The sequence below is a fragment of the Nomia melanderi genome, chromosome 2 (assembly GCF_051020985.1).
Source record: "Nomia melanderi isolate GNS246 chromosome 2, iyNomMela1, whole genome shotgun sequence".
Lineage (NCBI taxonomy): Eukaryota > Metazoa > Arthropoda > Insecta > Hymenoptera > Halictidae > Nomia > Nomia melanderi.
The window spans coordinates 2,614,331-2,630,903 of record NC_135000.1 but is presented as its reverse complement, the minus strand read 5'-3'; the positions used below and the strand labels follow the sequence as shown (position 1 = coordinate 2,630,903).

The window sequence follows — 16,573 nt, the reverse complement described above, 5'->3', positions numbered from 1 at the left end:
ATGTTGACGTGTGCATGTGGTAAATTAAATGGAAAATAGATTTACATTTCTTTCTTCAGAAAATTCTAGTGAGCTGTAAGTTTTAGTAAAAGGAATGTTCGTTGAGTTTAAGTTGTCTGGTGTTCAGGATAATTTAACTAATTTCTGTAGTGTTCTATAACAATAGTGATGTTTTGTACAACCAATAATTAATAACTATTCTAATTATATTAGTACCAATATCATTATTAACTTGCAATAATTCGATTATAATGGAATAATATCATTAAGAATATTATTGACCACTTCTAATAATTATATTACCATAACACAACTATATCATAAAAAATTAATAATAATGAATAATTAAATAGGAAGATACCTTTCATTTAAAATGCATTACATACGAAAAAGGATCACCTATATTCTTTGCTACATTAAAGAATTTATAACAATTAACCTAAACGCAACAACTGTAATTACAGGAACACTCATTCTTTATTAATCGACAATACAGACACTACATGCTCCAAAGAATTGTTCCGAGGAATCAGAACAATTTTCAGATTAATTTTCATAATTCACAAAACTGTTACAATACAAGGATAAAAAGCAGCGTGTCGAACGCTCAAACAGGATCTCATTCAAGAGGTTCACAGCACCTTGCGGACACGTTCACTTTGTTACGCAGGGAAGTTGCGTCGCGCGTGCCGAGTTTTCTGCATCAGGAGGTACGCCGTCGAGTCCGGTCACCTGGTTTTAATTGTCGCTTTCTGTAGCTGGCGAATAGTCTGCAACCGAACCGAATGATCTCATTAAGAACTTTCGAGGGACGAAAAACAGTCTGGGACAGGGCATCCTGCTTCCGGTTCTTTCCTTATCCGCGGTGTCATTGTCTTCGAGTTGCTAAGTGCTCGTTTAAACTTTCTACTGTTTGATAAACCTCCTTTCGCGGTATATTGTATGCTAAATTTTGCTGATAAGAACTCACACGTACAAATCGTTGGCGAGTTTTGCTGCGATCAGTAAAGCTATATAATTACGTGTAGTTTAACTATTCTTATACTTAAAATTTTTACCTACCGTTGTACTACAGTTAATATATTATACCTATACATCTAGGAAAATTATATACCATTTTCTCAAATAACTTTGAATAATTGAATTCATTTGAATTTTATGGAGAAATTGTTAACCATCGAATTCTTAAACCAATAATAAATCAAGAATTTTTAAATTCTATCCTGATTTATTTTTGCGTAGTTATTGTTACGTTATTAGATTCTTTACTCGTGAAATGTAAAAAATATCCTAGAATGAGGTGACTTCGGGTCTAAACAAACCCGGCCACCGGCAGGAGTCAAGATTGCTAGAAATCTTTAACCCTAAAGTGTAGAAGCAAGTGTAGATGTGACACAAACCAATAAAATTCTATATTTTCTTTTGACAGGTGTTTATATCTCACCCTTTTGGCATCCTCGAGACTGGCAGGAACATATTTCGCATTTATCGTCTTCGCCAAACTGCTGTAGTCTCTGTACAGTATATATTGATCCTTCAGCCACTGCCTGATCGACGATATCCTTTCATGAAAACGAGTTAGTTCGTCCTTAGACATCAAGTTCGTTTCTTCCGGATCTGTTCATATACAAAACGAGTACTGTCAGCAATAACACAATATTTTCGAACACTTGAGTAATCCAGAGCAAGAGGCATTTATATAAAAGTTACGATCAATGAAATCTTAATTAATTTTCGCACATTTTTCTTATGTTACAATTTTTAAACAAGAAAATATTTACTTCAGAATATATATCAGATCAAGAACAGTTTCCTAAAGGATCTCGTTTAATTTAATCTTAAGATTTAATTACATGACGGATACATTTTTAGAAGAAACTATATTCATCTAGATTCAGTATCCTGATATTAATATTTTTAAATAAAAAGAGCAGCTTTAACCTTTTGCGCTCCTAAGTCGAGCGTGACTCGACAACAGTTTTATTCACAGGTGTGCTTCTTTGTCAAGATATTTTTAAAATAGATTGTATTATTTTATTATTTTCGATATTATTAGTAAGAAGAATCGTTTACACTGCTCTCTACAAATTTATTTTTTAAAATGCATTTTAAATAAAATATCGTAATAATACAAAGTTATCGAGGGAAAAATGCAAAAGAAATTCGGAGTGCAAATTACCCACTTTCTACTTAATTTCATTAAGTTCCAGGTCTAAGCACTAGATCTTGGTGCCTATAAGGTACTAGCACCTCCACTTGATTTTTTTATGAAATTTCTTTTATTGGAACATACCTTCTTTAACAAAAGCTGCAATTTTTGGGAATTCAAGCGGCTTGAAGTCAGTCAACTTGGAAGTTGTTGCTGGATCACCAATCCCGTATTCTAGTCGAGTATGCTCCAGTTCCAACAAGTAGTTCCGGATGTCCTCGCGTTCCTGTCGCTGTCTGAGCGCGGCGACAGCCTGCTTCCGCAGTCTACGTGCGTTCTTACAGTCGATCCGCGACTGCTTCTCTTCTATTTTCGAGCGATTCAGCGATTTCTTGATTTTTGACGATTTCGAGGACCTTCTCACACTTCTTCGCCTCTTCTGATCCTGACCAACTTCCTTCAGCTGCAACAGGTGACAATAGACTCACAATCAGGTGTTAATAGACTGTCATTACTGAATCTATTAGATGCGAAAATTAATTCTGGTATAATCATATAACTTCTGTGAATCCACTTATACAATTTTATCTAACTACTGCAATTCCGAAATTGCAAATTGTTTAAGTTAACACGTTGAAAACCAAATCAAATCACTATAATTCACTCAATTAAGCGGTGATTATTTGAAAACATTTCTATATTATAAATAATATTACCTAGCGCAGTGGCATTCAACAAGATAACCGTGCAATGAGAATAACGGAACTTCGTTTACTGATTCAATATTACATCTTTTCTCATTTCACGTATTTGGCTTCGTGAAATCGTGCGACATTCAATGTGTTAAAATTGAAAATTTTCCCTGTTTTGAAATTTTCCTTCGTATCTCAAAGATGAGACAAGCTTTTCGAACACAAGTATGAATGTTTTTTAATATCTATAGAACTGTAAGATATATAATTCGTTTGTAAATAGACTCTAAACTTAGTTTAAAATGCTAAAATTATTTAATGCTTCCAATAAAATTGGTTTATACTAACATTGTCTAAGGACTGGATCCTGCTACCACCTTCGCTCAACTCAGACGTCTCAATCCTAGCTGTAGGTAGCTCAATCTTAACTGTCCCACTCTTCCTACAGTCCTTAGTTTCTCTAGTATGAAACTTGTGTCGCCTGGCAATAGCATCTATCGCGTCCCTATTTAGACTTCTAAGTGTCCAGGTGACGTCTGATGTTTCGGGAATTTCCCTCAGAAGCTTCTCACTGGATGTGCTCCCTAGATCTTCGACTAGAACCTGATCCTTTGCTTCCTTATCCTCAGTTCTACTTTGCTCTTCCAAAAGCTTCTCATCCTTAGCTTCATCCTTAGCTTCATCCACGGTGTTCCTACAATTGTTGATAAAACCATCAATTGCATGCAAAAGGAATATCTTTCGTTGAAATCTGAGCCTAACATTGTAGCAGTGTTATTTTCCTCCGTCACTTGTTCCTCCTTTCTGTTTTCCTTTCGCCTCGTTAATCTCTCGTGATCATCAGACACCTCAGAGGACGATTCCATCCTCTTCTGCGTGCTGCCAGTGTTTTCGTTCTGCTTCCGGTGTCTCTTGTTTCTGTGAGGATGCTTCCTCGGTGTTGTTTGCTTCGACAACTTGAGGAGGCTCACCGGCGCTATCTCCTCGCCGTTCTCGGTCGTCCTCACGTAATTCGATAGCTCCTCGTCGAGGTCGATGTCACATTCACTCGTGCTCTTCACTATTTTTGGCGGGACCAGCTCGATGATCTTTTTATCCTTCTCTGAAACGTCTACAGGACTAAAAAATTCAATAATGATGTTTAGCATACTTCAAATACTAAGCGTCACTTACTAGCACCAAGTTTGTTTATGTAAAAATTACCAACTACTTTTTTTAGTAACTATAAAGATTCGAAATTTAACACTAGAACTACCGAGCATTTAATATGATTAATATCTAATCCCTATAAAAATGGTAACAATAGATTATTTTCAATTTCTGCAGACATTCATTGCACTCAAATGAAACTGTTTATTTTCAAAATCATTTCGAATATTCAATGGTCTAAAGATATCAATGATTGCTAAATAAAAAAATCGAAACCAGTCATTTTGACTGCTACGACGGTAGTTCTGGTGTTAACAATGCCTTGTTCAATTTGGAACGTGAACAATTTACGAATTAATATCTCTGTCAAAGAAGACACCACGCATCTTCATCAATTTTAGCTACCTTTCTTCAGCCTCGCTCTTCTGGTTACTCTTAGATTGACCATGCAGCCTAATCATGATTTGTTTCACCCCAGATCTGACGGTGTCTTCGGATATCTCTTCAAAATTTTCTCTCAAACGTTCCTCAACATTACTGGAAGATGCTGAGGAAGTAGAAGCTTGCTCAAAAGTGTCGCTCTCGTACTCGACTCTATGCTTCTTCTCTTTAGAAGAAGTATTTGAGACAGTACCAGTTCTTTCTTGCGTCTGAGACTGTTCAGATATTACTTCGCTCCTCTCCCCGCTAATCCTGATCACTTCCTCTATCGAACCTTGGTCGTTGTCATTTTCGAGTTCCTTGACACTGTCCTCTGTTGCTCTTTCTGCGCTTTCGGTTACTTTCTTCTCGCTTTTGATGGTGGAAGAGTCTCGTATCGATCTGACCACTTCTGAAATTATTTCAGAAGCTTCCGATGGCTTGGTGAGGCTAGTAACTACTGAGGATTCATCAACGTTTTCTTGGTGGCCCATGGATTCTAATGTTCTTATTTCATCCCTGGTCTTAGACTTGGAACTAGTTGTGCTTCGGGGTGTTACTGGATCCAAGGGTCTGTTGAGAGACTCTGAATTGATTGGGACAATCTCTTCGTTCACTGAGACATCTGTACTGGCTTTAGAAGAGGAATGATCGACAGTGATCCTAGGGGATTTCTTTGATATATCAATTTTAATAATCTGAGCATGATGATCTTCTTCATACTCGCTTTCGTCCTCTTTTCGTTGCGTAGATTTTGGAGAAACCTGCAGAAATTTCTAGTTTAGAGGTTTCATTAGAAATGATTCGAAAGGATTTGAAGAAGTTACTCGGAGGAATGTTGGAAATAATTTGAAGTTGTTATATGATGACTCACATTGGTTCTAAGGTCTGAACCATTTTCTCATCATAGTTGTAAATTGATAATAGGGAGTGGAAATGTAACTAGCATAACTGTACTCACAACTACCTTAGGCCTGTGACCATTCTCGATATCGCCGACATCAGGAGCTTCAACATTTTTAGGTGCCATTCTGGCCTTAACTGGAAGGTCCATCAACGTCCCTTCTAGCGACGTGTCAGTGCTGACATTGCTCTGAGCCCGAGTACCTTCGTTACGTTTAATGTTGTACTTCCTGTCAATCTCCTTGAGTCGCATCAGCGCAGCAGCCGCCTTTGAGCGCATCATTTTGCGTCCTTTTTAATCTTGGCAGCGTCTCCAGAGGCTAACTGCTCGGGGTCGACAGTTTCACTGGCTTCACTTGTGGATTTTCATTCAGTTTCGACCGGAACGTGTATGTTGGTAGCCGTTGCCAAGGGGACAAGTCGTACACAATACGGTTCGGAAGCCAATACGCTGCCGTAGGTGTTCGTTGAAACGTGCTTCTCTGACAAACTGCCGTCGTTTAAAAGGAACGAATCTGCTTGAACCATCTTTTAAGAATGAAAGAGAGAAAAGGGCACTTAGAATATATCTAAAGTATATTTATTTAATTAATGAATTTATTTGTATGCATTGAGACGTCACTGGGATGCCATTTTTTTCGTGTGAAATGTACAGCTGAAACAAGATCGTTGAAAATAGAAAAAAAAATAAGAATTAACCGCAGTGGTCGATTATACAAAGTTATATAATTGTGCTATATCATTTCTGATAGAATATTATGGTAATGGAGACTCTTATCGGCATGATTAGTGTGCAGTGCGATTACTCAAGTGTTTATGGAAGGACATGCACGATATTGTGTGCGAGATAAGTAAAAAAACTGAATTATCGCATAAATAATTGAAAAGGAGAACATGTGGAGTACATTTTAATTATTCACATACCATGTTACAATTTAATTCTACTTCTCACGACTGTCCGCCACCTTCAATCTTCATTTCTCTAGAAATAAACTAAAAGCGTACCTAAAGAGAAAGTATTTTCCCTCGCAAAATATCAATATCCATAATTCAAAAACTATATTCCTTTCTCTAACATTCACAAAATAAAATTCCACATATATAATATTAAAATTCACCAAAATCATTTTCATTACATTAAATAATTCACATCCGCAACAGTTGCAAAAATATACGATTTAGTCATTAGTCTCCAACTTCCCCGACGCTAAGAAATACAAAGAAACAAACACTCATAAAAATACAAATTAACACGGTTGCTATCAGTTTCACGTATTTGTCACCTCAATATTTCCATATCATCCATATTTTGTTCAAAGAAATTACATTTTCATGTAATATCGTAACGCATCGTACAATGTCCAGGAAATCGCGAAGACTTGTTTTCTCGGATATTATTTATATTTTATAAAAACTAAATTTTCTATTTAATAAAATATTACAATCGGAGAAACTGTTACTGAAAAAAATGCTGGTAACAAATTAACACGTTCGCTGCCAGCGTCACATATTTGTGACAGACGCAATCTTATATTTTACATAAAGCAAATGAAATTAATCTCATAAATATTGTTATTTAACACGCTGACTGCCACGGTGGTTACCGATGACCAAAGTTTCCAAATTATTGAAGAACAATCACAATAAGAAACATGATTTTAAATAAAAATATTTAGTAACATAAGTAGCTACATCATAGCGTAATATGACAACTGTAATACTAAATCATTAATAATTATTTCCAATATCATTTGCCTTTGTTATTAAAGAATAAATATTGCTATTCAAATCGCTAGAAATTCTCGTGGCAGTGAATGTGTTAAAGTTATAACCTACGGAATTATATTTCGGAATTGAATAACTTATTTCAGTATCATTTTTTCGATATTTTGTTTAGATTTATTGAATAAAATATTATAATTGAAGAGGTCCCCACCGAAATAAACGCTGGTAGCGAGCGTTAAACAAAAATGATTCCAGACAAGCTATCCTTCGTCACCGAACATTTGAATATCGCTCCAAAAGCATCGTCCAATCGGCCAACCAATAGGATCGTTCCACTGCGTCGCCACTTCTATCTCCTTCCGTATCGACAACAGATAAAATAAGGATAACAGGTGACGTGAGGTTATGTGCGGCGCGGCATGTCTGAGGCTGCCACGGCGCGCCGGCTGGTTGGTCGAGCGTGGTCGGCGGCGATTGGCCGTCGCGCGGCAGCCAATCGCCGCCCTCCATCTGTCTACCCCGGCGGCTGCTAACTCGCCAACCACGTCCGCGACTCGGGCATTATCGGCTTGTTCATTGCAGAGAAAGGGGATCATCGTCGTGCGGACTCTCGTCGTCCCGGCGTCACAAAATGCAGTCCTTCTGCTCGCTTCTGCTTCTGCTTGCGGTCACGCTCGTCACCGCGGAGGTCTACTACGAGGAGAAGTTTCTCGACGGTGAGTAAAATCCGGTGAAACGAAAAACTTCCGTGATCCAACTCCCTCGTTCCCCTTTGACTTCGATGGAGGTCCCCTAGCACCTGTACCCTGAGAGATCTAGAAAAATCGTCCAGCCGATTCGCTCGGTTTTCTCAGCCACAACCACGCCCAATCATTATTTGGTGCTGATCTTCTCAGAGGAAAGCACCGGTCTAACTGTACTTCCCCTAGAAACCCAACTGTTTCGGCGTACTGGCGCTGGCCACACGCTGTATGTTTCTCCTTGGTAACCACACGCCCTAGCGTTCGATCCTCTACGCGAATCGCGTGGGATTCGTTGAAATGGTCGGCGAAGGGATTCCCAGGTCGTTGATTTGTTTACGCTCGCCATATGCGCGGTGCGGCCTTCGAAAATTCCACGGACGTGGCCGGGGGAAAAGATGTCTCGTGGCACTAGCGTACCCTGCTGCGTTCCGCCGACATGACGCGCGATCGATCGTTTGATCCGCGTTGAACGGTCCCACCGCTTCCGAAGCGAAACCTCGTGGCTCGCCGAAATTGCTCCACACGCCGCTATTTTTATATTGCTCCTGGAGAATTCGGCGCTTTCTCTTGTTTTTTTGAATGCCTGCGCGCGGCCTGTTGGTGCCGAACGCGTTGCCTTCGGTTCGATTGGACGCGGTTGACTATTTTTGGATTTTATTTGCTCGCTTTCGAGTTGAGTGGACGGGGATAGTTTTGTGGGAATTAAGAGTTAACTTGGGAACGTTGGTTCCGGTGGTTTCCGAGATTAGTTTGTTTGCTGGTCTTTAGGTGATAAGATTTGATTTGTGGTGATACGTTGGTGGTACTTGTACTGATGGTTTGTATTTTTCAGACTCGTGGGAGAAGAACTGGGTGTATTCTGAACACCCTGGGAAGGAGTTTGGAAAGTTTGTTCTGAGCCATGGAAAGTTCTGGAATGATCCTGAGAATGATAAAGGTAGAAGGAAAGACTGGTTGCGTAGAGTTTTAACAGTTTGACTGCCACAGGGGTCATTGATAACTGGAGCTTTCTAATTACAAGAAAATAATGACTTGGAAGATGATTGATTTCGAATATAAATTTTCCGTAATGTAAATAACTAGATAATAGGGTAATACAAGAATTTTCATATCAGAGAATTAATAATTCTTGCTTTGTATATTTGCTATAGAAAAGATAAGTGATACATAAAACACTGATGTTTTTCGTGGCAGTCAACGTGTTAATTATTTTATGCAATTGAATGTACATATTGCTTTTTCCTTGTTAATTATAGGTATTCAGACGTCTCAAGATGCCAGATTCTATGCAGTGAGCACAAAATTCAAGCCTTTCAGCAATAAAGATAAGCCCCTTGTTATTCAGTTCACTGTGAAACATGAACAGAATATTGACTGTGGTGGTGGATACCTTAAGGTATTCGACTGTTCATTGGACCAGAAGGACATGCACGGAGATAGTCCATACCAAATTATGTTTGGTAAGAATTAGAACTTACTTAACAGTATAACCGAGACTAGAGTCACTGGTCACACCCCATGGTGTACTGGTGCTAATGAATCTCGGAGAGAAAATTCTAGCATATGCCCTGAATATAGTTCCTCATACATAGTTCAGGCACCTGTGGAGATACAGTATATCCTCTATTTTTGACTAATTCTTTGTATAAAGTCTTCAAGAGACTATTTAAAAATATTATACCGGTTATGAGAAATCCCCCCTAAAATTACATGTCTATTTTCATGTATAAACTGGACGATCTCGCATTTGTCTGGCACACGTCCAACAAACGTCATCAGTGCAATTTTGTAGCTGAAATATATGTTTCTCCGCAGGACCCGATATTTGTGGACCTGGAACAAAGAAAGTGCACGTGATCTTCAGCTACAAAGGCAAGAACTTGTTGATCAACAAAGACATCCGTTGCAAGGATGACATCTACACTCACCTGTACACTCTGATCGTCAAGCCGGATAACACGTACAAGGTGAGAGGACATAACATTACATGATACCAAATATGTCGAGCCTAGAGTCACATGTTCTCGTTGATGATTGTGGAGAACGGGTGCTAGAGGAACTCGAAGAGGGAAGATTATCTTGTTTACAAATTGTACAATAGTCACTATCTGCTTTCGTACACAATAAGCAAAGAACGACAGTTCATCGTTATTATGTTTAATAAACCCAGCTAATTCTATTATATGTATAATTATGACAACATTAGGGTTATATAATCTTTTCTTCAGGTTCTCATTGACAACGAAGAAGTCGAATTTGGTGAATTGGAAGCAGATTGGGACTTCCTCCCACCAAAGAAGATCAAGGATCCGTCCCAAAGCAAACCTAAGGACTGGGATGACAAGCCTACCATCCCTGACCCTGATGACCAGAAACCAGAAGACTGGGACCAACCAGAACATATTCCTGACCCTGAAGCCACCAAACCAGAGGATTGGGAGGATGAAATGGACGGAGAATGGGAGGCTCCTCTGATCAACAACCCCGACTACAAGGTTGGTTTCTATCAGGGGATCCTAATAATATTTTATATGGTTCTCGAATTAACTATGTTCTTATTTCCCTGTAGGGTGAATGGAAACCAAAACAAATTGATAACCCCAACTACAAAGGAATATGGATTCACCCAGAAATCGACAATCCTGACTACACGCCCGACCCCGAGCTGTACAAGAGAGATGAGATCTGCGCCATTGGTTTCGATCTTTGGCAAGTCAGATCTGGCACCATATTTGACAACGTCCTCATCACGGACGACCCAGAAGTCGCTCGCAAGTTCGGCGAAGAAGTCTGGAAGCCCACTATTGTAAGTTGAAAAGAATAACTAACCTTAATTGATGAATCCAATTTGAATTAAATGATGACACAAGCGTTGCCGATTTTAATGAGCGATAAAACAGCTGGAATTCCTCGTTGCTGATCGATGATAATTATATTTGTAGTTAGTTGGAAGAATTTGGGAAGAGAGATAATGTTTTGGTGGTTCTTGGATTTTTAGGAGGGTGAGAAGAAGATGAAGAGCGCGCAGGATGAGGAGGAGAGAAAGCAGAGAGAGAAGGAGAGCAAAGAGAATGAAGACAGCAAAGATGAGGATGAGGATGAGGATGTAGATGAGGAGGAGAATAATGTCCCAGACGTTGAAGTAAGTGGTCATCCTTAAACCCTTAACAAACCAGCAGTGTCTTCAACATTATATTACAATAAAATAAATAATCCGTTGTTATTATACTATTATCGTTATAAATATTACGTATACAAAAAAAGAACAAAACAATATGGAGATATACCCATTGGACACTACTGAGTTCCTAAATATTGATGCATCTTTAGAAAGCAAAATCCTACTTAATTAGGTTCCCACTAGAAGGGAAAAAATATCCGGACATTGCAATTGTTTTACAATTAATGTTTTTTTTTCTCAATTTGTTTCAGGAGCACGACGAATTGTAAAGTACTTTGTCGTGATCGACACGAACACAGACTGTATTCCAGGAGCTGTGTGGCCGCGACACGCACTAAGATTTTCCAAATGCAAACGTCACAGTAATAAAGATCATTGTTGCCAAACGAACAGGGGCGAGAAAACGCAGACTTTGGACACCCTCGTTCGTCGACAAATTTTTAAACAGTGGAAAAAATAATCAGCCCATCCCATTTCCCCCATTAGTTTTTTTTTTTTATCAAATCACGGCCTTACCTTTGTAGCCTAAAAAGAAAGAACATTTTTGATATCATAATCTTCAGTACTTCGTACCGAATGCTACGAAATTTAACCTTTTTATCAGTGAATAATCATTGTGGAAGGATAAATCACAGTGGTCTATAGTTACATGCTACGAAAGGTATTCTCCAATCGAAATATTCGTATTCCCCGTACATATATAATATATATGTATTATACAGAGTCATCTTGCCCCAGACCGTGTCCCCCCATGACACAGCTCCACAAAAGACTCTAAGTTGTTCCGTTTTTGTTTGTCAAGTGTTTTTATATGCAATTAAAAGAATAATTGAGATGTAATTTAAACGATGCTGTATTTTATATATATATATATATATATATATATATATATATATATATATATATATATATATATTATATATTATATATTATATATTACTTCAATTTCCGTACAGTGTACGCGTATAAAGAAGAAAAAAAGCTCGCTCCAGATTTAAAAAAGGAAAAGATTTAAAAAAGAGAATAAAAATGGAAAAGAGGTAGGTGTGACTGGGATGTGTGCGGACGTGACTGAATGAATAAACAAAAGTAATTGGTATGATTCATGTATCGAAAACAACCAATAAACAATGTAATAAATAAGACTTTTCTAGACGTGCTCGAAACGTTTATTCTTTTATTCATGACTACTAATCTGTCCTAATCGACGAGGTTTACATTATATCAAACGTGAGTACGACTTTTTGATCGCTTTCGTCACCACCAAGCGGTTAGAGTATCGCGGAATCCAAAATTTCTCATCTGTACACGAGTTACTAGTTCAGAGATACATTGAGAATGAAAAATCGAAGGAAAATGACTAATCATTTTGATCTGCGTCTTTATGATAACGTGGATATCGTGTACAGAGTTTCATGAGCACCAGACGTTGCGTTAGCCAGTCAAGACCTTGCGTCGATCCTCCAGCATTTGTGACTAGTGACGATCCTTGAATGTGCCAGGCTCTTCCGCAGCAGAGCTTTTGCAAGCCTAGAATGTCTGTTAGTTCTTCAACACTGGCACAGCCAGTTATGTCCTATTGAAAAGAAAGTATATATGAAATAGAGCAGTGATATATTCCAAAATATAAGTTGTTCACGAATTTAAACAATTAACTTCATTTTTTAAATATTCTCCAATTTCAATAGCGATATGATTAATTCCTTTTATACGTAATTTTATTAAAATTCTCTGCTTTTATTTTGTGGAGTTAATCCACTTTGAAAAATAAATGATTTATATAATATTTGTACACAAATAGTGTACCTGCTTGTTAGCATATATAAGAAAGAGAGCATCCTTTAGTTCACGTTCATTTACAATTTTAGATAGTTCATTCTGCGCTTCTTCGAATCTCGATCTATCACTGGCGTCAACTACGAAGATGACAGCCTGTGTATTATGATAATAATGTTTCCACAATGGTCTGAATTTCTGTTGGCCTCCAACGTCCCACAATGTGAACACTAAATTTTTGTATTCCAGACTTTCCACGTTGAACCCTATGGTAGGGATTGGCGGGCTGGAAAGCGTGATACCTCTTATCGCTGATAGAATACTTGTTTTTCCTGCTCCATCCAGACCCAAAATCACTACACGCATGTCAATTTTTGTACCAATGTGTACTCTATTGTCCTATGATAAAAGTAACACTGTTAGACTTGCTATAAGAACTTAAGGGATATAGCTAGTGGATCAGAAAAGCGAACGAACCCTGCTGAATATTATGGGTATAGATGACTCGGGTGTGAGAAAGTCAGGACCCAATTGAGCATAGTGCTGTTGTTGTTGTTCTAAACTAGTTAAAACTTCCTTCACCTTCGTCGCACTGCTCAATAGTTTCCAGTCTTCAGAATCTAAAATACTTTCGCATTGAATGCACACATCGGCTACTTGAGATCTAGTCACAGTGAGGTCTTCTTGTTGTTGCCTTAGGGCACACAGCCTTCCACGAGTTTCCGTTTCTACACAGGAAATTGCTGTTCTCTCCTGCTCTGCTAACAGGGCTCTTAATTCCTCAAAGTGTTGACGCACTCTTTGCCTCGCGTCATCTATTGCCCAGCCTTCCAAGTCTTGTATTACGGTCTCTAGTGGAACGATAGCAAAATTAATCATTTTCTTCTAACTTACTAATTCATTTTAATTCTGAAGGCTCAATAAAGGACATGCCTATTCTGTTTGCAGTGTCCCTCATGCTCTCCATAAACTGTGTCATCTTCTGGAGAGCTGTGATTATTGACTTCCTGATATTTTCTGCCTCAATTTCCACTAGGGCTAACTATAATATAATCCTCAAGATTAGTTATGATTAATAGAATTTTACAATGATTTTTATTAATTACCTTATGTGTACTATGTCTGCCATAGTCTTTGCACAGGTAACACATAAGGGAATTATGACAGCCTTCTTGGGTACAGGTGAATTCTGCTGTGTGTGTGGGATGCACTGGGCACTTTGGCTTGTCCTTAGGTTTTTGTGATAGTGGCAACCTTTTATGCCTACTTAGAGTTTTCGATGAATGAATTGTATTGTCGCAATTCTCACACAAGTGTGTTGTACACACTGTGCAATATAACACTGCAGTGTGAGCTTCATCTTCATCGCAGGTCTGATTAGATTGAAGCCTCTCTCTTTCCAATACCAGCATCTTTTCACTATTAGATTGTTCCAACCTTTCCAATAACTCTATTAATGCAAAGTTCTTCTTCAAACCATAGATATTATTCTGACTAATATCCGTTGGTTGTCTGTCGAATGGACATAACAGGATCTGCTGATCGGTCATGCAAGGCCTTAATCGCAATAGACAAGAGTGACATACTGTATGACCACAATATAAAAGCCTTGGAACCTTTACTCCGTCAATAGAAAATACTTCTTCGCAGACTCTGCATTCTAACACCTGTAAAAAACGACAAAAACTATTCTTTAATAGAGATCAGTTAATAGCTTGTTCACAAATGTTTTGTTTTTGGCCATTGAAAAAATTGAAAAGGTTAAGGTTTGAAAATGGTCCATTTCGACTATCAAAAATAATTCTTTGGCTTTGATTAAAAGAATTTCATATTGTTTTTCTTACATTCGTTTTGGCGACGGGCTTCAGTGATTCTTTGAAATAAGTAGTCAGTCGATTTACTTCTTCTGTCATGATAATTACTATTGTTTCTTATCCAGACTGAAAACAAACATGATGCCATTATTTTATTCCCATAAATGGTGTAACATAATGTACACGTTGAAAGATGAAACAGAACAATACCGAGCACTGTTTATATTTTTCAATTCGCGTGGGTATTTCAATCTCCTCGAGCATTTGTAGACTATAATACAGGATCACTCAGCTGACACTAGTATCAACTTGTAAATCGATATTCAGCAGCTTCCCTTCTCGCGTTGAAAACAATATTATCTATTCTCGAAAAGTATATAATTTGTGTTCAGAATGTATTTACTTGCTGTCATCGACATATTATGCATTAACACCTGCGAATTGTTACAAATTGTATGTTCAGTGCAATGACGTTTTTCTTTTTCATACATATTTCGCTAGCAGCATCACACATTTGTGACCACCACTATCTCATATTTTGCGTAATAACAAGGACCATTAATTCTAAACATGTTTTTATTTAAATTCATGTTATATGCATGTCCTGATGTTGAGGGAATCATTAAATATTCTTCGCACTCGGTATGGAAGATATTTGAAATAAATAATTGAAATAACTGTAGAGAGGGTTTACCGGAATAATACATAATTTTATTTTCGTTACATTTATAATATTTATAATACTTTTATTTTAATTTGTACATTTCTTGTAACATTCTGCATCTGTGAAACATATTAAATATACTATGTTTATTTTTATAAGAAATTATGAAATAAACGTTCGAATGATGCCACATGACTCGAGAAACACGGTCCAAATACAAACAATACTTTCAACTGATTGCATTATTAGAGGCAAAACTCTTTAATTGGTAAATGGAAATAATTGACAAGTATCATCGTGTATTTTTGTACTGATATATTATGTATGCTTTAGATAATTACAATTATAATGCAAAAGTTGCATTCCTTAATTTGAGAGCTCACAAAATTGAAATTGCTTCATAGAAATCATTTCTTTCTTGACTATTGATTTGAGCACGTCATTCTGTAAATTGATCTCGCAATTAATTTCTAATGTTTCAACGAAATTCTCTTAATTCCATTAAATAGAAATATTAATCTTTGCTATTTCGATACTTGTTACATTATTGCAAAATTAAATTACGAAAAAGTAACAAATTATCAATGCGGAAAATAAACTCGATCTATTTCCTGCACGTTGAATTGTTTAATTAAGTCGCAGTAAAGCGAAACAACGACAAGGAACGAATACGCAATGCGATGATCTACTCGAAAAGAAAAATTAAGATACAATATATGTAAAATATAATAAAATTTTATTTCGTAGCTTGTAAATATATTTTTGTACTTACAAACTAGTATTTCTGATAGTCCATAGTTTTCTCAGAAAGAATTTTAATTATTATTAAATTAGGCAATGGAAAATGAAAAATTCGTTAAGTTCTTCTAGATTATGGGTTTGACAATTTTGCGTATATTTTTGATCATGTTTCAAGATAACAAAATGTTATTTTTGTTGCCACTGTTATTTGCCACTGCATATCAATTTCAGTAAGTGCTACAATTTACGTCTTTCTATTCATCTGGTAATAAGTCAAAGATAATCTCAATGTATACAAAGTGGTTATCTCGTGAACTAGAAAATCAATATTGACGATAGTTTTTTCTTTATTGACCTTGGAAGTTACAGATTCAATAATCTCCTGTATTATACGAATGCCATTTGATTTGCAACATTCTATCACAGACTAGGTCCCGTCTGTGACTTTATCTTTATTTCACTATATTCACTCGACGTTCATTCTTCGTGTCATTTTACACGACACACAATATTTTCAAGGTACAATTTAATTACGTCGTAATTGTTATAAAACGAAGTTAGCGTTAATGACAGCGATCAAATTTATGGTACGCCTCAGCACCGATATTATAAAACA

General features: G+C 37.2%; 3 protein-coding genes across 3 annotated transcripts; 1 reads left to right on the top strand and 2 right to left on the bottom strand.

Annotated features, from left to right (window-relative positions):
* Window positions 1-457: 457 nt before the first annotated feature.
* Window positions 458-7,396, bottom strand: LOC116425972 (uncharacterized). The gene is made up of 9 exons (XM_031974343.2): window positions 7,250-7,396; window positions 6,238-6,306; window positions 5,372-5,841; window positions 4,396-5,174; window positions 3,604-3,960; window positions 3,190-3,535; window positions 2,294-2,612; window positions 1,445-1,617; window positions 458-770 (listed from the first exon to the last, which is right to left on the bottom strand). The coding sequence occupies exons 3-9, from the start codon at window positions 5,594-5,596 to the stop codon at window positions 729-731; spliced, it is 2,241 nt and encodes a 746-aa protein (XP_031830203.1). The 5' UTR covers window positions 5,597-5,841; window positions 6,238-6,306; window positions 7,250-7,396; the 3' UTR covers window positions 458-728.
* A 187-nt stretch (window positions 7,397-7,583) lies between these two features.
* Window positions 7,584-12,117, top strand: Calr (calreticulin). Its single transcript, XM_031974483.2, has 8 exons — window positions 7,584-7,754; window positions 8,614-8,718; window positions 9,038-9,241; window positions 9,597-9,748; window positions 10,010-10,276; window positions 10,351-10,587; window positions 10,780-10,923; window positions 11,214-12,117. The coding sequence occupies exons 1-8, from the start codon at window positions 7,670-7,672 to the stop codon at window positions 11,229-11,231; spliced, it is 1,212 nt and encodes a 403-aa protein (XP_031830343.1). The 5' UTR covers window positions 7,584-7,669; the 3' UTR covers window positions 11,232-12,117.
* LOC116426037 (E3 ubiquitin-protein ligase TRIM23) lies at window positions 11,850-15,236 on the bottom strand. The gene is given in 8 exon segments (XM_031974486.2): window positions 11,850-12,388; window positions 12,391-12,538; window positions 12,769-13,137; window positions 13,216-13,589; window positions 13,672-13,780; window positions 13,845-14,405; window positions 14,583-14,678; window positions 14,763-15,236. Coding segments are annotated over 7 exon segments (1,674 nt in total). The 5' UTR covers window positions 14,652-14,678; window positions 14,763-15,236; the 3' UTR covers window positions 11,850-12,344.
* Window positions 15,237-16,573: the final 1,337 nt, after the last annotated feature.